The 23,091-nt window shown below is 33.9% G+C and overlaps 2 protein-coding genes across 3 annotated transcripts; both read right to left on the bottom strand.

Moving 5' to 3' along the window:
* Window positions 1-522: 522 nt before the first annotated feature.
* Window positions 523-9,293, bottom strand: LOC120337945 (reticulophagy regulator 3-like). 2 transcript variants are annotated; one of them, XM_039405856.2, is made up of 10 exons: window positions 9,169-9,293; window positions 8,213-8,450; window positions 7,276-7,382; window positions 6,882-6,909; window positions 6,172-6,298; window positions 5,399-5,483; window positions 4,509-4,631; window positions 3,957-4,037; window positions 2,956-3,108; window positions 523-1,937 (listed from the first exon to the last, which is right to left on the bottom strand). In XM_039405856.2, exons 2-10 carry the CDS (start codon window positions 8,431-8,433, stop codon window positions 1,603-1,605), a joined length of 1,260 nt encoding a protein of 419 aa, XP_039261790.2. In that variant the 5' UTR covers window positions 8,434-8,450; window positions 9,169-9,293; the 3' UTR covers window positions 523-1,602. The 2 variants fall into 2 exon arrangements, with proteins under 2 accessions (XP_039261790.2, XP_077972861.1); XM_078116735.1 differs by having other exon boundaries at window positions 523-1,925; window positions 9,169-9,290.
* On the bottom strand, window positions 9,291-13,596 carry LOC120337944 (trichoplein keratin filament-binding protein-like). Its single transcript, XM_039405853.2, has one exon. The coding sequence runs from the start codon at window positions 13,545-13,547 to the stop codon at window positions 12,054-12,056; it is 1,494 nt and encodes a 497-aa protein (XP_039261787.2). The 5' UTR covers window positions 13,548-13,596; the 3' UTR covers window positions 9,291-12,053.
* Between the last annotated feature and the right edge of the window lie 9,495 nt (window positions 13,597-23,091).

Genomic DNA, 23,091 nt, shown 5'->3' with positions numbered 1-23,091 from the left:
AGATATGGTAGGTATTTTTAATACAAAGTTTAGTTAGGTTAGTTCCACAAATGTTGATGGTAAAGAAATAGCGAAACGCAATGGTGGAGTCTAGCAATTGTCATGTTCTTAGATCAGGGGTGTGCATACTGTGCAACCTTTAATACAGGAGGGCCAGATACAAATAACTGGGACACAGGCTTACTAGTAGTTGCACACACTAAATTTTTGGTTATTGATCTTATGACACACAGAAGATAGCTGTAGCGCATTGTAACATAATAGGAATAGTTAATAAATTGGAGTCAGGTACATGTTTGCAACTCAAAGAGAATGGAATTACTCTCACATACTAGATTAAGCTAATTGAAAAACTCGTTCCGCGGGCCAGCAGGCCTTTCAAAATTGGCACTTCTCAACGGATCGTACAATTTTTCCCTGTGGGTCTCATCTGGCCCGCGGGCTGCAGGTCGCACATCCCTGTGCTAGTAGTGATGGATAGTATATTCCTATTCCTTGAGCAATGTAAATGATTGTCAGAAATTTGAAACAATGAATTATATTTAGGTTGTACAAGAGTGGCACCAAATAAAAGATTTATATCACATCAAAATACAACACAACAAAAGCAGAGCAACGGCAGAAGATGCCAAGATAAAGATTTGAGCAATGAATCTTCCTTAGCAAGTAAGTTACAATGCTATATACCTTCAATAGAATAAAGACTATTATATTACAAAGTGCACTGGGTCATTCATGTTCAAAAACAAGGCCAGAACAGTGACTATCTAGCCCACTGGTGGGCAAGGTTTTTGAACCAGGGGGCCAGAAATGTTGCGGGCCATGTAAGGGTGATGTAAAAAGTTACATTTCAAGAACAATATTTGCAGTGTTACAAAACAAAAGTGGAGAACAATAAGCCTCGTGCCAGTAATAAATTCAATCGCAATCTCAACAAATTCCCTGCGCTATTTTTAGCTAAAACATCAAAATTTGGGTCCAGTTTCATTGTGTCTGCATCAGGCAGGCAGGATTGAATTAACCAACTGGCTGTATTTGGCCCGCGTCAGATCTAGCCATATGCCAGTAAACATAACTTCATCTCCCTAAGTCAAATACAATTCAATTGCATGTCACTAAAACCTAAAATGAATTGAATAGTGCAATGAACATCACCGATGAGAGTCTAAATTTTTTGATTCAAATTTCTTGACATATCAATTGTTTTGTTTATCCCCTTTTTTGACAAATTCGTCATCATTTTTTGTAGAAGTACCGCTGATTAGACAATTATAATTGTAGTGTGTAATAAGTGTAACATTCGGAATTTGCCATTATGCCATTGCCATTCTGTTTTGCTACAGATAACCGGTGAATGTATTTTTAAAAAGTGTTAAATAACAATACTGTATTAATAACATTCAAAATAATGCTTTAAAATTCGCTTCACTAAAATAATAAGTCCAGCAAATTTACAAAGTCATGATAATCCTTGCCTGTCTAATATGATATTCAAAAATGAAACTTGTACTTTCTACTTGCAGATAACAAGACTTTGATTACTTTAGTTTAAAAGCGGCCAAATTTACTGAATTTGGAAATAATAACTACCGCAAGCAGATTTTAATTATCTTTATCTAATATGACGAAGCCGTCATCGCTGGGAGTCGAACCTCTGCTGTTGGTACTAGAAGTCTTTTCAGTTGGTTCCAAGGTATGGCTTGTTGCACCAGACATTATATTTTTCATAGCTGTTTTCATGGCATCAGCAGTAGCAGATACAGCAATTTGTCGGGCAAGATCAGGCAATTGTTGCTGCTGTTGTTGACTTCCTACAAATCCTAATGTTTCATCATCAGATTCATTCAATATTTCTTTGCGAAACTGTGGGTCGTCGTAACGTGGAAGATTGGATGGTAAAGGCACTTCAGGTATGTCTCTGGAACCTGTTAGAAAGACTGAAGTTGAGAAGAAATTTGGTTTAGATATTTATTGATGATGCTTTCAAGATATCATATCTACTTCCTACAAAAAAAATTTCTTTCAATAAAATTTGTTCAAATCTTGATAAATGCATTTTAAAGTGAAAAAGACTAATCTCTGAGCAAAGTTATTGGCTAACCGTGACATACTAGAAGAAACTGAAACCATATAGAATAATGGTGCATTATTCTAGTAAATGATAGATAACACAAGCCTTGAAGGCAGTTTAAGCTGGTAACAAGGCTGGATAATCATGGAGCCAGAGCAGTAGCTCCAACTCTAAACCAAATGATTATTATTTTGGATTTGTAATTTTCTTGATTTATACACATTCCACATTTATAATTCCATTCAATGCTAAAAACTTAAACCTGCAGTTATCTTATCTGTTGATAGATACTATAGCGCAGTCAAAAGTTTAGTGTCCACTTGTCGCAAAACCGCATTTGGACTGATGTTTCGGCTATAGCAGTGGTTCCAAATTTATTTTATTGAGGCACTCAAGTTTTTAAATAATATATTTTCTGAAATCTTGCGACCCACAAATATGCTCAGATGCTAAACGGTACGCAGTACTTTTAAGACCGCAAAATTGAATTACTATTAAATACAATGAATTTTAGATAGCATTGTTTTTAGCATAAATTATCTCAAAGTTGCACTAATAAAAAGACTGTGATTGGTTTGCCATCAGCCATATCCACCATATTTTCAAATATGGCATACGGTAGCCTTATTTTAGCCATGAATCTTTCCGCAATACCATTATTATTCATTAATTCAGTAATAATTTCAAAATGAACAAAATATTTTCCTGGAAAATAGTACCAATAACTTATGTGTTTTGGTAAAAAGAAAGTGGCCCAAGGAGATTTCCATGCGAGACCCACACATCAGAAAACACTGGGCTATAGAGCCCAGCTAAAGCAGCTCCTCTGAGATTCAATGTGTACTACAGTTAATTACTTATTACATAGAAATCAAAAACCCAACCTTTATTTGAATCTAATGCAGGATGAGAAAATGATGGTAATTCATGAGCTAGTAAGGATTCATCACTTTCTGATAATTCATCGTCGTCTGTGAGTGCTCGAGCTAATACTTCTGCTGTCACTGCATCGAGTGGCTTCATAAATTCAGAAATATCTAAACAATCAGATTATCAGTTAACAATTACATAATACTCAAATTGAATCAAATCAAAGATTTTGAAGCAATGAAAAAAGGTGGGGAGGGTGGGCATGTTCATATCTGAAATTTTGAATTTGAACATCTCTAAGAATGTAACGTGAAGCAAAGCTGTGTTTCATGATAAACTCTGTACAAAGTAATTATGCTTTATCCTCTGATATAAGTAGAGTTTGAAACTCAAAAAAAGTTGCCGAACTAAGGGCTTGACTTATATGCGCATAACTGTTATCGCACTAAAGGGACGGCTTATACACGCTAAGTCCTCACGATAAGTGCGTGCATGCACACATCCGAAGCAGCGCTTGGTACGCTATGGCAGCGATAACAGTCTGGGTTTGGCTGTCATTCACGCGATCGTGCAGTATTTTGAGACACTTCTTACCGTTATCAATAAAAGTAAAACATAACAATAATGGTTTTCATTTTCATTAATTCTCCTCTGAAACCAGTTGTTGTGATAGGTGCCGCTCGGCGTGTTACGATTTGTAGGGTCAGCTTATATGTGGATTTTTATAAATTCAACATCCGCTCGGCGTGTTACGATTTGTAGGGTCAGCTTATATGTGGATTTTTATAAATTCAACATTTTAGGGGGTCACTTAAATGTGAGGATATATGGACATGGTATATAATATTTCACAGAACACATGATATTCTTAAAACCGTTTTTTGAATTTGGAATAGATGAATATTGATAAAAATATTTACAACATAACATATATCAGATAGGTAGTTCCAGATACCAGTTATTGATAACTGCTGTACTTATTACTGTTCCAAAAAAAAAATATTTTTGTGCTTACCGTCATCATCCGAAGATGTGTCTGTATGAACCTCAACACTGGTACCGTCAATTTCTTTAGTTATGTGGAAGCCTTTCTTACCTAACAAGAATATGAGATGGAAATACAAGTATTAAAGCTTTTTGAGTCTTTAATCATAGAATAATGAAAAATAGAAAGGAGAAGCTCTTTAATTCCATTTAAGTATTTAAAATTTAAACAATTACGAAACCTAGCCAAAAAAATCATCAAACTGTGCAATGCCCAACTCAGCTAAAAATACATCTATTTTTTAAATCATCGAATTCGATCCTTGATGTTGCTAGTGTTTCACATAGAGGTATAATCCGTTGTTGACAAATTCCGTTGTTGACTGATTCAGTGACTAGATTGATTTTTAGAAATAAAAATGAATCTAGTCATTGTGACAAGAGGTACACTCCGGAAATAAATGAATATGTACATTGTGCTTTACCATAACCCAGTCAGCCATTTTCCTCAAGAGAACAAATTTTTTATCTTATGATAAATCCCAAATATTGTTAGCTATAAAATTCAATATTTTAAGCATACCATTTCTTTTCATTCTAGGTTTTAATGAATACTGTAGTTGCATTAGGAAAGGTTCCATATGTGCATATGCTCTCTCCACCCATCGACGATACCAAATCAATGGCCACAGTAAACCACACATCACTAAATAAAATAAATTTAGTATACGAGAGTAGTTCACAAACATGAAAAAACTGATAATCAATAATCAAATTACATATAATGGAACAGGAAATGCTGGTAATTATTGATAAGATAAAAAGTTTTTTTGTTTTCATATATAAGAGCTGTTTACTTGCATCTCAGCTTCTCTACATGGTCGAGAAGAAATAAAATATGGGGTAAGAATTAAGGAAAAACATCAGTTTTTTACACTGAATAGAATCAATATATTACATCTTTGATAAAGAAATAGTGGTGCTCCCGAAGTATGCGAACCAAGATGGCGGACATCAGAACGTAACATAGGTAACAGGTTAGGGTTAGGCGATACTTTTTTCCCAATTTACCTTATTTTAGTCCTATTATCAGTTCGAAGGCTAGCCAAGAGCCTCCCGTAGTATTTATACCTAAAATTATGGCCTAACCCTAACCTAGTACACATATTACATTCCGATGTCCGCCATCTTGGTTCGCATACTTCGGGAGCCCCGAAATAGTGGTCAGAAGTTGATTACTAAACCAAAAAGGGCTTTCAGATGTGTCTTGTACCACCCTATACCACATAATGGCAGCATTAACAGGCTAACTAGTAAACACGACCCTCTCAAAAAGCTCAAAATAAAAATGCATTTCACTGTGAAATCTGTCTAATTCTTTGAATAACTTTAAAACATTGAATCTATGAAAATTTTATTTTAAATAAAAGAGAAAACGATTTGTAAAATCACCATGCATATAAATAAACTTACTTATAATATATGCAAGAAGAGTTCCAGGAATGGATCGACCCAAGAAAATGATCATCAGGCAAGTAACAGTAGATAATGTTACAAACTATAAAAGAAAATTTTCATTCCAATTATTTTTTATTACTTTTGTAATTTTGTTATTAAACAAGTTCGATTTCTAATGTTCTTGATAATCTAACTCGAACCCTCCGTTTTATTGTAATTACAAATGTCCATATTTAAGTTGATTGGTATTAAAATAATAGATATATTGGTATTTCAAATTGCTTCATAATTTTCCTGTATGTACCAAAATAATGAGGTTCTCTCGTAGTGTGTGTACCAGGAGAGAGTTAGGCCAAAATTTTATTCCAATTATCTCTATTACGAGTTCGGGGACTGTCTGTGTTAGCCAAGTGAATATACCCCCTTTCCATAAGCTTCAGTCCCTTTACACAACTTGATGTAAAGTAGGCGAACAAAATTAATTACCTCCATATTGGTGCACACACTTCTGGAGCGCCAATAATAACATGCTTTAACTAAGTGTTTACTATTTTATCATTTTGTATGAACCATGATTTCGCGACATAAGGAGCAATTACTCCAATTTCGTAGAACCTTTTAAATACCAATAATTTATTACAAAAAATTACATTTTTTCAACATCTTATTCTTGAAAACAAAGCCAAACTAATCTCTTTTACTGAAAATGTGGTGCGGCTGAAATTTCATATATAGGCTATATTCCGTATAATTGAGACGTTATAACACAGACATAAAGTGTCGAGTACCTTTCCTGGAGTATTTCTTCTAACATCACGTATAGTTATAAGATGATATTTTAAAGTTACAAAAATTTCTGCCAGTGCCAAGCAGACTTCAGGAAAAGTGAGCAAGTGTGGATGAAGCTCTCCCCATCTGAAAGAATAAATATGGATTCAAAATATGTGAATTTTCAGATTCAGATATCTATTCTCGTAGTGCGTAAAACATTGTACATTTGAACAAAATATGAAAACTTCACAAATTCATTTAACAAAAAAAAGATTATTTAAACTGCGATGAATGAGGGGTCGCGAAAGACTATTAAAGTCATCGAGTCAGCGACACCATTTTTGCTGGGTGTGGCGGAAAATTCAGTAAAGTTAAGACTGAAACCACTTGCATATTCAACTTGTTATGTTAGTCATAAATATCAATGCACTACAAAATTGAATATATTTGGTGTTCACTCTAACGAAAGCTTTGGTCTGTGTATTATCAAAAGATATTATTAAGATATCAAAATAACATTGTAAAGTTTATAAAATATGAGACTATAAATTTTAATGAAATAAAGAATTTGATTGAAAATATAATGAGGATGTCTAAACAATGAGAAACAATCTTTGCCAAAAATGGACCAACCATGGGCAATACTGTAACGAGGACACATTTTTGGGCCTGTATATTAACAATGCACTTTGATTTTCTGATTAAATAAATAAATCATAAGACATACTCATCGGCTTCAGGGTCAGGATCCCGAGCTGAAAAGGAATGAAATATATGGATTTTGTTTGAAAACTATGAAAAAAAGACAGTGATATATGCAAATCTATGAAAATACCAGTGCACATAATAAAATTCATTAAATGGAAATCAATTTTCATGGCGATGATCATATCATCAACAAAAAGTGAATTTTAATTATTTGTTGCTTTCAAAAAATCAAATTGACATAAATCATGATTTCACTATAAAAAGCTCATTATAGAATAGAATATATCAATATATAATCCTTATGATTAACCCGTCTATAAAAATTATTAAATTAAAAACTTTGTTCAATGAATTTTTCTTTCACATTCTTCAGGCACAGGAAAAGTAAGTTATTTACATATACTTCTTGATACCTCTTATCTCTGGCCATATTCTATGTTTCCACATGTCCAGCCATACTAATATTAGTATTATTGTTGATATCAGACCAACAGCATGAGTGCTCCAAATTTTCAAGTACCTGAAAATGAGTTATGATATAATTATATATTATTGATAATTAATATTATGAATAAGTAATTAATATGTAGCATCATAGCATAGCATAGTATTATTAAGAATGTAAGCGCAAAAGATAGAAATGGATAACACGAAAATAGGAAGATGTATTCCAGGAATAAGGCACTTAGATTAAACGAACTTGCACTAAGGTACGCAATCTTTCATAATCTGTGGCAACAAAAACCTACTTCTATTTTCAACAGGTTGCCATCAGGTATTATATAGTTAAATAAGATAAGCCAACAAATGAAAGCAAAATAATAAATACAGTACAGTCAAAAAATTAAACAAATCACATTTATGGTACTGAGCGAAGGCCTTTGCTTGTCGACCGAGAAAACTGTTGCGTGGACCCATAGGGGACCACGAACCCAGTTTGAGAAGCCCTGCTCTAAACTCTACCTCAATCCCCATTGAAATACAAAAAGTTTATTCAGGAAGATCACACACACTCACAAGTGAAGAAGACTTATCTCAAATGCACGGTTGAAACCACTAAAATGCCCAGAGGTTCTTAATAATAAACTTCAGATTTATGTTGGTGCATTAGAAACCAACACATTGTGGCTGGCTAGTGCAGATTAAGGCAAATCAATCAGACTAGGAGGACCTTTCGCTCATTCCCAATCATTGGAATAAGCCCATTTATATTTGCGGGAGGGTAATAATTATATTTAAAAAAGATAATTACATGAATTGAATCACAAACAACAGGTAAACAACACATTTTCTGTTATCCCTTCAATGTATATCAGGTATAATATAATGTAGAATCAAAATAATTCCTACCAAAACACAGCATGAAGTGCAAGAACGAACACAACACTATGAACAGGCTTCTCCCAGACTAACAGCTGTTGAAAATAATGGATGACAGTTTCATATGATCGCAAATCATTCATCAGTTTTTCTTTCAAATCTCTGATTTCATTGTTGCGATTGCTTTCTTCTGCATCTCCAACAATATTGGAAGGACCTCCTGGATCACCAGCTCCTCGAAATCTCAGCATTTTGCTCTTATTTTCAACTGGAAAAATTAAGCAAATAGAGTATTAAATCCCAACTATGTATATTGTGAGGCAGGTATAAGGAAGCTACTGAACATCATATATTTATTAGACATTAGTGACCGTTTGTTAGATTGAAGGGCAGAATTTATGTATCTTGAACAAAATGAAAAATTTAGCAATGGTACAAGATATGGTACTCCCGAAGCATGTGAACCAAGATGGCGGACACTGGAACGTAGTATGTGTACCAGATTAGGGTCAGGCCATAATTTTGTACCGATTTCCCTTATATTTGTTCTATTACGAGTTCGGTGACTAGCCAAGTGACTCCCGTAGTATTTGCACCTGAAATTATGGCCTAACCCAAACCTGGTACACTGCCCGCCATCTTAGTCCACATACTTCGGTAGTACCCAAGAAACTACTGAAGAATTTGAGCTTCAATTGATTGTATTAATTTTAACACTTTGCAAATACTACCCAAAGCATTTGATGCAAAAATTCTATTTTTCGGGTTTAGAATATAGTTACGTATAACAACAATATAGTATACAATAACAGTTCTGAACCAAAACTATCAGCATTTGAGTTTTGTCGTCAAAATGGAAATTGTACTGTAAACAAATTGTGCGTCATATTAGTATAGTAATGCACAGAGATAAAATCTCCAAAAACGAATTAGATGAGTGATTGAAATCTAACAAAAAGAGACACCAATACAATTGGAGCACTTACCAAAAGCGGACTTAGTAAGGAGAGAGAAAGAAAATGATGGGAAATGGCAATGCTGCTGTTCAAAACCTATGTTAACATTATACCAGATTATGTTTATTTCCAATCTAAAATCTGAATAAAACCTGAAAAATATCACAATGTGAAACTACATAACATTTACAAAGCATAGAGAAAATTTAGGATCAAAATAGTTTTATATTATTGTTACAACATGTATCACAATGCAATATAAAATACAATTTACAAAGACATACAATCCTTTACCACGTGAATTATAGCAGCAATTAAGATATACATTTACCATGTTAGAACAAGATAGAAATCCTTCATACTTTCCATACTGGCTACCATTACAGTTTGACTGGAAGTATTTTGTAAGATGAACTTCATGAAAAGTTATTTTGAATATCTGAAAAATCATTTAAATCAGTGGTTTCCAAATAATCATGATCTGTGGTTCCTTCCAAAGACTCTGGGGACTGTGGTCCCCTGCTTTTCTATAACAATATCCAGTTTTGCTTTCAATGAGTTTCCATTAGTTATCAGCACTTACCGGTACTAATAAAAATCCAACAAACGAAAGCGAAGCATTAAATGAAATGCATGCAATCAACGAATTACACAAATCACAATCAATTTACTTTAAATTAATTTAGCCATGGCGAATGGTACTGAGTGAAGGGCTTTGGTTGTGGCCCCAAAAGAACCGATCCATGGACCCAAGGGTCCATTTTGAGAAGTCCTGATTTAGATAAGTCATTTTCAATTTTAGTAAAATTGAATGCAAATAGCTCAAAATGCTAATACTTTAAATTATGATTTTTCCAAACACGAAAAGTTACATACAGTTTCACGCAACCAAAATGAAGATTAATAATACCGATGAAAGTCGAAGATCATCTGCACAACACAAGTAAAATTCGAACAACACAATTATTAAAAAGTAAAAAAACATATTTTGTGACTTTTGAAAATGTTCAAACGTGAATGTAGACATACAATAATAACCAAAGGTAGTCGCTACTTAGAACATAAACATCATCTAATGCACCAAAGATAATAAACTTGCTTTACAAATTACCAGTAAAGAAATGAATATTCACTACTGAGCAATAACTATTCTTAAAATGAAAATATTGAATAGTGTGAGCGATGGCTGACATAAAGGGGGGGATGTCATTTTGCAGAAAATCTATTGTTGGACCAACAGATTTGAAGATAGGAAAAAACCATTCAATGATATGGTATACCCTATAGAACTCTTTATTAAACTACAGGTACACACTTAAGGTACACACCACAACAAATATCGTGAACTGTTGTGCTTGTGTCATACCACAATGAAATATAACAAAAAATGATAGCTACAACAGTCAACAACAAGAAACAATACTAATTTCAAACCTAGTTAAAAAAGTTTTAAAAGGAGTATAGATCAATGCAGATTCAAAATACTTGGGATTGCGTATATCCTTGCAAAATAAGCCAATCTCTCAAATGAGCCAACCCTCCAAAACAGTGAACTTGTAGTGAAAATTTGCATATAAGCCGACCTAACAAGTCATATGCTCTTAGCGTGAGAACTTAGCATGGTTCGAGTTGTAGCTGTGGGAATTAAGATAGCATAATGTAATTTCTTTTGAGTAATATCAGAGTTATGCGCGTATATGCTGACCCCCTTGGTTTGGCAACTTTTTTTGAGTTTCAAAGAAGTCTTATAATGCGAGGATATACGGTATATTCAGTGAACAGTTTTTTTTTATTTCTTTCCCCAAACTTATAGGTTATAGCTCTAAAAAACAAAGCCAGGCTCGCTGATTTATCATGGCCCCACTGAGTATATCACATATTCTTTCAAACTGGTGGGCTCATGTACGTAAAGCATGAATACACAATAGCAAAGAATAAAAATGATTTTTTCAAATTCCAAATAATTTAGATGTCCATGACACTTGTACATGGTTAAAAGATTTTACACAAAATCAATACCTGTATTACTCAACATTCAATTCGGTTATCTCTAATTAATAAAATATTTCAGTGTCTTGAAAATTTGAGCTCAATGCCTACAAGATGTCCACGAAAACTCATTATGCATTATTTTTGGCACAGTGGTCAAATGCAATAACACAGCACAGTACTTATAAAAAAAATAGAATGTTGAAATTTTGAAATAAAAAATAAACGAGAATATCGGTCGAAGACCGAAGACTTATGGATCGGAGGTTAGGGGATCCGCCAAAACAGCGCTCTTACTCCATAGTGACACCATGTGTCCCATCACTAATTAATGAATAACTCGCTAATTATACGTCATAATTCCTCGAAAATCAATAGGCTTCTAATCCGAGCTATGATGAATGCACATGCAAAATTTGTTCAGTGTTCACCTATTTTGACTGCTATTCCTGTTCAGATTGTGATCTACACACAGTAAGAAAACTGTTATCTGGTATTTTAAAGGTATTTCGCCTAGTACAGTATCAAGAGGCAATTGCTCAGTTGAATTCAGACTAATATTCATTGGATAGGAAAGCTTAGAAGGTTTTAACAAATAGACAGCCCCAATTTTGCATGTAAAAATATTCATTTGGGATACAACAAAACATAAAAATAAAGAATTCATAACATTAAATTACAACAAAATTTCAAACAGATTTCGAAATTTATATCATTTCTGGTTATCTGTGATCAGTGAATGCTAAATTTAACAGGGTATTCTTATAATTTTTGTTATTCTGGCAATTCCATTACCATGTTTCAAACTGTCCTTCATATATATTTCCATCTAAACAATTATTAGGTGAGATGCCGATTTCAAAGATGTTTCAGAACTGCATTATAGAAGCACCATGAGGCGTGGATGATGAATCAAAATAATGTAATCACTGCCACGCAGTTCGTCTTCTTGCATGTTGACCTTGTTGATATCCGATTTGACGCTTCCTCTCTGTTTCTTGTACGACAAATTTATTATATTCTCGTTCTGCTTCCTCTTGCTCTCTCAATTCGTCCATTTCTTTTTGTCGTGCGGTTTTTATTTTCTCTCTTCTTGATGTCGCTTGTTGCTCGAGTTCGTCTTTACGTTCAAGTTTTATTTTCTCTTGCTCTCTCTTTTCCTGTCTCGATGTTTTCTGCACATCCTCTAAATGAGCAATCAATTCTTCTCTCTCTTCCAATAATCTTTTTTGTTTGCGTCGATTTTCTTCCATATTATAAGCGAGTTGATCGGACCTCTCGTCGAGTACATCTCTCATTAGTCTCTCACGAGCTTCTCTTTCTCTCCTCCACTCTTCCTCTCTCTTTTCCCAAACTTGTCTCGCTTCTTCTCGATATAGAAGATCAAGTTCAGCTTCTCGTTCTTTTTCCAATTTGATTTGATCTTCTAAAACTTGTTTCATCCAGGCGACATCTTGTCTTGCTTTCTCTTGACGGGCGCTTTGAACTTCTCTTTGACTTAATTCCTCTTCTAGAAGTCGTTGAAGAATTTGTCGATCAAGTTCTAATTCTTCTTGAATTTGTTGCGCTCGACTTCTCAACTGAGCTTTATATTGACGATGAAGAAATCGACCTAATTCTCTCTGCTTTACTCTCTTTTCCATTTTTTTTCGTTCCTCCTCAATCTTTTCGATTTTGATTTGGTCATTTAAAAACTTTGCTTCCTCCATTTTGAGTAATTCGCCTTCTTCTTCACGTTCCTTTAAATCTCTCATTTGTTGTTTTAGTACCTCTGCTCTTTCTTTTTCAGCAAGTTTTCTCTCCTCTTCTATTCTGCGCATGTTTTCAATGGCCTCAGCACGAGCCTGTTCATATTCGTTAGCAAACTGAATTTCATTCTCTATTTCCTCATTCTTTTGTTCGACTCTTTCACTTAATTGATATTTCCAAGCTTCTTTCACATGTTCCCGATGTAACTCCGAATCAACCGCTCGTAACTCAGGATTATTACGTTGCCAATGTTCGTAGAGTTTTTCCTGAGCAATTTGTCGATTTTTTTCTTCTCTTGCGGATTTCAAACCTTCAGCTTTTTCTTTCATTTCTCTAATTCTTGAGTAATTTCCAACAGAAAGTCCGCGCAATTCTGCTTCTAATTGATCTCTTTCATCTTGTAAAAATTTAGCTAATTTTTGTCTACGTTTATGAAGATTTTCAATTTTTTTATTCTTTTCATCTCGTGAAGAGTAAGCTTCCATACTTTTTCTAAAAGAATGGTCAGATGTCCAATTTTGTTGAATACTTGATCGCACTGAGTTTCCATTATAATATTTTACAGTTTCATTCCAACAGTTTCGAAAATTATTTTGTTGTTCATGCATTTTCTGCAACTGTTTTTCAATATCATTGTGTCTCCATCTTGAAGGCAAAGTTGGAAGAGCCATTCTTAATTTAAACACTACTAATACAATAATATTTTCCGTAATAAAGCTGCTGTAAATTTAAAAAACAGAGTAATAGTCTAATACAGTAAAAAGACCATGTTGAAGCAGTTTTAATGAGCAGTTGAAAAATTCACAGTGGTCAAAAATGCGACATAATTTTGCATCAAAACAATAATTACCGGTAAATGAACATTTTCATTAAAGCATTTTTCCATTTTTAAACTGCATAACCTTTTTTGAATTTGTCAAGTCTCGCACCCCACCTCAAAAATATCTAGCTAACAATAAGCTACAAAGAAAAAATCTTTGACAAAGTTTTGAAATGTAAATAAAATAAGGCAGACAAGATCAACTCTAACAAATATTTTTATTTTCATTAGCTTCACGCCCTCCTCAAAAAATTGTCTACGCTCGAGCCCCTTGTGGGACGTGCCCCACCATTTGAGAACCAATGCATTAAAGTTACCAAATGAAATCTTTTTCACAATAGTTCTATACTGTTTCAATTTTTATACATAAATTTTTTTTTTTGTATGACGCTTTGTTCTGCCTTTTGCTCCATACCAGACTTTGTACAATAAGCCACCAATATCTGATAATATGAAAGGAGGACTAAAATCCTCTGAATTCTGCATTGGCTACTAAATTTAATTTCCCATACCAAAATTGCCTACCAAACACAGCTGAATCTAACATATTAACGCTCGGTCACAGCACCCAATTGAAATTTCTATTTAGACATATATATTCAGGTGTAATTGGCATGAATGCTAATTTAAGGGCGAGATTCATACCTTTATCATCTTCATGTGTTACTGAACTACATGAAAAAAAAATTAATTGGAATATTGAAATTGCTGATAAGGAACTGCAGCTCAGAGTATTATTGAGCATAAACTATTATTTCTGAATCCCAAATAGCCCGACAATTGAAATGAGGTTTCGGTTTCCCACGCTGAAATTTCAGAACATTACAAACAATTCAGTTTTCTAATGCTCTCATAATTCTTTCAGCTAAACTACTTATTTTCCAAACATAGAATGAAAACAGAGGAAAATCATCACAAATATGTATCAGTGAATTATCCATTGCTTCTTGAATATAAATCAGAAAATCCGGAGTTACGATTGATCTAATACTGCTGACTTTTTCCTCTCTTGTCTTACTATTAGAATTTGGCAGGTTTTTCGGAGCAGATTCTTCTTTCTCCGAAGAATTGTTTTCTGTTTGAGTAAATTCAGTTTCAGAAAGTTGATTCTGACTTTTCAATTGTTGTGAGTTTTTCATTGAATTGAAAAAGTCTATTATATTTGTAGAAACATTATCAGCACTGGTTTTTGTTTTTTTATTTTGAGGTTGGGATGAGCTTTTCTTTCGTTTTTGTTTCCGCGATGTTGTGCTCTCTTTGGTCTCCTTTTCGCAATTTTGATTTATATTTGAATTTACCTCTTTGGCAGTGACCTCTCTATCGTCCGGCACAGTGGATTTATTACTAGCACAAGAATTTGCTCCTCTCTTTGAGTGAGAAACCTTCTCTTCGTGAATACTTTCAAGCAAGTACGATAAAATTGATTCCAACATCTTAAACAAATATGCAACGTTTTCACATAATATATAATCAGGTGGTCCTTGTTGATTTACATCTACTTCACTATTCAATGACGATTTTAAATTCAATCCTACTGCAACTATTCCTTGAACTAATTGTTTTACAATAGCATTACAAAGGCTTGGATAATTTGCGAGATGAACAATTACTTCACAACAAGATTTTTGGATTTTATACGATTCTATATCAGTGCAACTCATAATATGTGCTTGTAATTCTAAAGAAAAATTGCAACTCTTTTCAACAATGTTTGTTGCGATTTCTAGAATATAACTATCTTCATTTCTAGATGATATTAGATAATTTTCAAATGATGAAAGCAGCTTAATCAGACATGATATAGAAAATGAAATAGCATTATTAGAAATCAAAGATTTATTCCCTGATGTGATTTTCCTCTTTACAAATTTAAAAATTTCTTCAACGCTGTGTAATGTTTGCTTATTGACAATATTTCTTTGCAAAATATCTTCACTAACATCCGTATGACCACTTGCAACATTTATATCTCCAAATGCATCCGCAACTTGATCCAAAAAATTCGCGGAAAACTTGAGTTTTGAAACACACTCAAGAAACTCAGCATGAGTATGTAATATTTTCTCATCAGAACATACACTCTTGTGTGTTTCAACATTTTCTGAGGAGCATGGCGGAGTAGTAGAAAAACATGATGGCACATCATCATTAGTACCAACAACTTCAGTTTTCTTTGACAAAAGTTTTATTTTCATTTCCAATAACTCTTGTTCAAGATTTTTACATTTTTGTTCCCATTTATCTCTATTCAATTGAATTTTTTGATGCAAGAACGAAGCGTATTGTTCACCAGTCATGGTATCTGGTTTGGATCTGATGATTGCAGTTGCGACAGCAACTTTTGCCATCTTAATAAACTCCACTTGTGCTTTTTCAGAGTCACTTAAGCTGGTGCAACTTTGGTCACTGCTTTTAGAATTCATTATACTTCAATAAACAAGCCTTTAAATATAACTTCAAGTCTAAATTTTCAATTGCCAGTTTTTTTAAATTTATGTAGTCTGTGAAATATGAATTTGTGCAAAAATGAACCAATTGCAGTGTTTCCCAGCCTCCGGTCTGGATTTCATGAACGAGAAATTGGGCGTGCAATCAGAAATTTCCTGGGTGCAAATCAGAATTCCCGGAGTGTAAAACAACTGCGCCCGCATGCAACTGACGAGGCGCAGTTCTTACCACTTCATGGCAGCTCCTGCCACGAACGAACCGCGGCAGCTCTTGCCATGGTTTTATAGCGCTATTCAGTATTCAGTATTAGCGGTATATTCACAAATTAATGTGTTGATCATGTGGAATTATATGTAGCCTACCTAAGCTAAACCCTAACCCTAACCCCAAATCCATCAAAACTGTATCCATAAGAAAAACGTTCCAACTTACCCAATATTTGTCACCATAAGGGACAGCCCTGCCACACGCCACAGGATACTCAAAACTGCACTTGCAACTGACTTTGACTTTGGATACTGTTCAATACATCCGCGTAAAATTACAGGTACGGTACCGGTATTGGATAAAAAATACGTTGAATCTGAGCAAAAATGGACATTTGACCTTTACATTATTTCTATACTATGTCATTAATTTCAAGAGTGTTTGGGCGACTTTGGATAGAAACTACATGCGACCCCAGTACCGGTACCGGTACCGGTACTGTACAGAAATTATTACATTACGGTACCGGTAACGTAACATTCTGACATTGATAATAGTCTATGTATAACCTATCACGGTACTGGATTAATACCGGTACCATATTATGAGTTCCACACAAGATTCAATGATCAGTAACCTGCATATTTTAGTAATTATACACAGAAAATAAAACAAATGCCCGACCTAGCGGCCAGCTACAGGTACCGGCAACGCCTGAATGGCTCGGCGGTCGCCGGTCAGCGCATCGTGCTAAAGATGCATTTACGAACTGTATAAATTGCAAGGTTCAAATCAAATTTATTCAAACTATATCGATATCGAAAATTCCAGGCTCCAACTGCTAAAATTGTCGAGAGTAGGAGCTGCGGGCCACAGCGCTCCCGCCCAGTCAGTCGCCTTGTGTTTCGAAACAGTCCCGCTTTGTCTTTGCCCTTGCAACCGTTTGTCAACAAAAACATTGCACATCGGCGCCACCTTCCGAAAATTTCATCCTTTCTATCGACGGGACGATCAAATCTAGTAGTATATATTTACGATCAAATTACTTACGAACATGCCCCTTCATCGCATTCCGTTATAGAATTAACATAGTACACTTATTTAAACTTAATTTAGAGAGATAGTGATAATCAGTGCATTGGATTCATCAATATTGACTTCGAAAATGATGAATCTTGCACTCAGGACTCAAGTCCTGGGCCGGTTTTGCTATAAGTATATAAGTATAAGCAATGACATTAAACAACATGATGCGCAACTCCGGCATTTTTGGCCGAAGATCGTATCTGATAGCACGCTCCAATGCACATACTTGACAAGACGAAAACGAGCGGATGTGTGCTGCTTTCAAGGCATAGCACAAATGGTGTTCGTGCCTGCTTTGACAGTTGTTGTCGATTTTAATGATATTTTGGAAAGTTGAGGTAAAAAGAAATTGGAAAAAGGTAAGGTAAATACTATTGTTGTATATCACACCCGGGCATCGCACTGTTAAGTACATGTGGAAAAGCCAGCTTTTGTCAAATACTACGAAGTTATTAATTCAGTACGGTACGTAGTTGCCCATTTGCCGAAATTGCATATTTACTTACCCCTTATGGTTTCAAATTGTTCCTGCACCTCCATTTAGATTTTTTTTTAATCAGTGAGGATATATACTCATTGCTGTAACATACTATTGCTCATTCACTTTTATTTGCGTATCGAATCAAAGGGTTAACAAGTTCACCTAACATTCACCCATACCGGACGATATTGTATAGTCTGATCTCTCAAGTATTTGGAGCCACGAATGCTTGTAATTTTCTGACTAAACCCTTTTATTAGTTGGTTTATATACCAAATTCAGTAAAACATTTTTTACATAAAACATGAGATATTGGATTCATTAGCTTTTCCATTCTAAATCATATAGACTGCTTTATTTATTCTTAACGAAAATTAATAAATCTCCTCTCTTTCTTCAGATGCAAAAGTTGTGGACAAACCTGTCTAAACATTGTGAGACTCCTGCAGCACAAGAAGCAATAGCAAAAATAGTAAGTATATCAATCAAGAAATTAAGCCGACATAAAGCAAAACTTTCAACTATTCGTCTAACCTCAATTTCCTATTATTTATTCACAGGACAACTGTAGCAGAGGGGAGATATCAGAAGTCTGGCGACATATCATTGACAGTGTGATTCCAAGAAATATAATTAGAGTACTCCATAAATGTTTGCAATAGAAGAACAACCTATGGAGTCATGCAAAGACATTTGACCCTCCGGCAGAGTTGTGTATGGCCCCCATATCCTGCAGGGCTTGAGGAAAATAACTAAAAATTCCAAAGCGTAAGATTCCATAAACGGTCTTATTTGTAAAATGGCACAAAACACGCCAGACATACTTAAAACAGCTTTGGAAAATGAGGATTACGGGTCACTCACTACACCTGTGTTATATTTGGTTCATCAACTTTTGGTAGTACTATAGAAGAAATTCAGTAAAAGGTATAATCATGATTCACGATAAAATACAAACCTTTTAAAGTAAAATTGATTATTCACACAGAAAACAATTTACTGAAAGTAGTTTTGGAAAATTATTTTTTTTTGTTCACATTTTGACCCAATAAAGAATATACATCAAGCTAGCAAAAGAATACTTGTATAAAACACTTGAGTGAATAAATTAAACGCAAGTACATGAAGAAGGTGGCATTTTCGAAGAAAATGGGAGTTGCAATATTTCTGCATTTCACAAAATTCTGAAGCAAAGAAGAATTCTGTTTAATTTGTCATATTTCCATCAGTACAATGAAAAAACACAATAAGCTCAGCAGTCAATATGACAAATTCGAAGAGCAACTTCGAACAGAAAATTTCCATGTGTTTGTATATTAATATAATAATACAACGACTTAGTTACTAAAAATCAATATCAATTCAAGCAATTCTATGCCACGCAATGTGGCGCGAAATGTCTTGTCGAAAAAATCTGTCATTTGTTTTTTTACTGATCTATACATGAAATGATAAAAGTAACTTTTTTTGCATTACTGGAATTATTTAAACATTCGCAAAGATCCAGATTAACCCATGATCATGTGACCTCGTGAGTTAGAGTTGGTACTATAAAATCATTTCAGCCTGACCTTAGTATGCTGGTGACACATAAAAGATGCCAAACGTCAGGACAAATGTAATTAAAAAAACATTGAGTTTATACTGTAGTATTTTTGTCAATTTTAGGTTCATATATTTAGATTAAGTGTATGTAATATTCTTTCCTTATCCAAAGCTTGTTTAAAAATTTTGATGGTTGTACATGGAATTTTATGATTTTTTGTAAAAAATACAGTAACTTGCAATAATAGTGGAATGCAAATATTAATATGTAATTGCATTCGAAATTAAAGAAAATAATAAAACTTAATCCAACTGTTTAGTTGCATCACAATATATGTCACAAACTGAAACTATCTTTCAACTATACATTATCAAAAACTGTTTGCGGCCCTTTTTACAATTTGCAAAATGCAATGCGGCTCTCGAAAACCCATGAGTTTGACACCACTGATCTAGACGTTTCAAGCATTGCTTTGGGAAATAATATCACTTCAAATAAATTGAAAAAAAAAACTCGCTATATTGAATACAAAATCGTTGCTATCATAAAGGTAAACCAATTCAGCCACTCGGAATATATTGGCCTTCACAAAGCAATGGGGGCAAAATTGAGAGTTCATGAGCTATGAACTTTTGTTCTTTTCTTTGTCTTGAACTTTTCATACTCCACAGCCCCTATTAATTTTTTTTTAATTTTAATTACAATGTGATGGTCATATATATCTTTAACTTGTATTTCCTGTCATGGTGTATTATCTCAATGTGTCAAACTTTTAATTAGTGTGCATATTTTGCTTCCAGATGACATAAACGTATTGTCTTGTTTGTTACCTCAACTTGGAGTATTGACAAGAAAAAGGTGCTAGTAAATTACGTAAAAATTTTTTTAACGTTTTGTTATAATTAGAATTCACAATTAATAGAAATTATAAACAGCCAACAATCAATGAGAATTATATGCGAAATCCCTCAGAATAAATTTGTCTTCTAAAATCGGAGGAAGGCAAAACATATAGGTAGTTCCCATTCACACAAGTCTTTCAAGAGGACTTGCTCGAGCCAAACTAAATGAGCATCGTCAGTTGATCGGTAAGGCTGAAAGTTGATTTTAGCCCTGCAACCTCCTGCATCGAAGATAATATTAATTATTGAGCTATGAGCTAAATTTAGACACAAACCTATCTACGGGGCATTATGTACCAGAAATGTTACCTACGATTAACTGAATATGTAATATGTCTAATAAATTTACCTATTAAAGCAAGTTCGATAGGTGCAAACTTTGTGTTATGGAATTGTACCACAGCACCGTAAAAAGAAGTACAAACAGTTTTGCTGTTTTGTATGACACCCTCTTTAAATGAAATTTCAATGTTTAAGCGCAAACATTAAAATTACTAACTTTGAACTTTGTCATTATCTGCAAAATGTTGCACACAAATCTTTACGCTATCGCGTTTGTAATCTTCTCTGATAAAAAAAAACGTCTATGATGTCCAGAATTACTCTTCACAGCTTGTCTGAAATTCCAGCTTTCCAAGTGAGCAAAACTTCTTAGATATAAGGATTATTTTCTTTCGTTACAGGCGCAAATAGGAAGGTACTACACGTAAAGAAAACGCCGAGTAGCAAAAGCGAGCGGAAAACGGTCGCGAAAGGCGACGAGAAATATGTGCATTGGAGCGTATCATGAAATACAATCCTTCGCCTGTAGCCTTATGGAGTGACGTCAGAGTTGCCTATCATGTTGTTTAATGTCATTGGTATAAGTAAAAGTTTATTTCGACTCCATAATCAGCATAACAATACATTTGACAGATAAAAACAAATAAATAAAAACTGATTATGAAATCAGGAGAGCAAACAAAACCTTAGATAAGGTTTATAACGTACAAAATATAAGATGGAAGGTTTTGCCAAGAGGAAGTGGTACGTGTTTACTCACCTAAAATTATTAAGTTATTTCACACACGCACACATGCACCCACCAGCCACACACACACACAACCACTGAGAAGTTATTTAAGTAAGAATAAAACGCGATAAATTTAGGGTATACTATACAGTAAACAAAAAATAAATAAATACTAGAAAAGAAAATTATCTGCCACACCATATTGAGAGAGAGAGAGAGAGATTTATTAATTTGTCAACCAAAAAAATTGAAGTCATCAATACAGTAAAAGAGTAGCAACAATAAAATAGTTTTGGTATGGACAGGAGGGAGCGATACGACCATGCGGTCATCGAGGTCAACTCCCACCTATTTCGCTTGTATGAATAAGATTCAAATTTTAAGATGACTTGATGAAAAAGTTAGACCAGTAATATTTTTACAAACTTTAGGAACAAAAAATAATATAAATGTAAACAGATTATACCTAATAATGAATTGGGACTCAAAATAAACACGATATAACCTGAACGGGTAAGAATAATAAGGTGAAAAATGAAGTCAACATGAGATATAGTTGGAAACTTAGTTGCACTAATAATATCAGTCGGCTTTAAACTATAATAAATAATTCTTTATGTAAACATTTTAAATATATGTATAAAGAAAAAATATATATATACAGCGGATCAAGCGCTTCAAACAACATGGCGAAAATTTGCAACCAAGCTAAGAAGTTATTGAAACTTAGTAATATAACTAACTTCTTTATCATTGGAATTAAAATAAAAAAATACTTTTCACAAAATTTATATTCAATCAAAAAGAAAAGGACACGGGGGATCAGTGTAGGGGGCATTTTGGACTTCGATTCTTAGCCTTATTAGCATTGTCAAATGTTTGAAGATTCCACCAGAATATCAAAAACAGGATAGGATTTACATATTTATCCTGGGGGAGGGGAAAGCCGATAAGATGGCTTAACCATATGGCGAACCACTGCAGAATACTTGAATTTTTATTCCTGGAATTTTAATAAATAACAATCGTGTAATCAGGGAGGTTGTATGCTTGATACATTTTTGCACATAGTGATATTAAAGTTTTTGACTATGGTAATTGAAAAAGGGTAGAGCTCAATAAAGGCACTCAAAAGATCTCATTCATATAAATACAATATTCAAAAGAAATAATATAACAGTAATCAAACATAATTCTTATATCATTTGGATAATTATGAAAGTGATGGACAACTAAGACAAGTACAGTATGATTAACGAATTAAACGGGTTAATAGTTGATGGTTGAATAGAACAACATTGCACGCTATAAAGAAATATCAGGTTAGGAAAAACATGTCATTTAAGATTGCACACTGCAAGTTTAATTATATTTTGAATATTGCATAAACAGGTTGCATGAGTTCATTAAATTTTTAAGGTGAGGCCTTCTTATAGGCCATATTAACCCATGCATACTATAAGTAACAAGCAATTGTCACTGTATAATTTCAGTACCCATGTGACGTAAGAAAGTGTGCATAATATTTTAGCAGTAGTATAGAGAGCACAGTAAATATAAATATAAATTGGTACAACATGAATAAATCACAAATATTGATATTTTTGTAATGGTTGCCATTGCCAAATTGATCGATCTTCTAATTGTTAATTAAGATATAAAAGGAAGATTCTATTGAAAACATATTGCCAAGCTGATTATAGTTGGAGTCAA

The sequence above is a fragment of the Styela clava genome, chromosome 10 (genome assembly GCF_964204865.1).
Source record: "Styela clava chromosome 10, kaStyClav1.hap1.2, whole genome shotgun sequence".
NCBI classification, from domain to species: domain Eukaryota; kingdom Metazoa; phylum Chordata; class Ascidiacea; order Stolidobranchia; family Styelidae; genus Styela; species Styela clava.
This window is presented reverse-complemented; position numbering and strand designations above follow the sequence as displayed.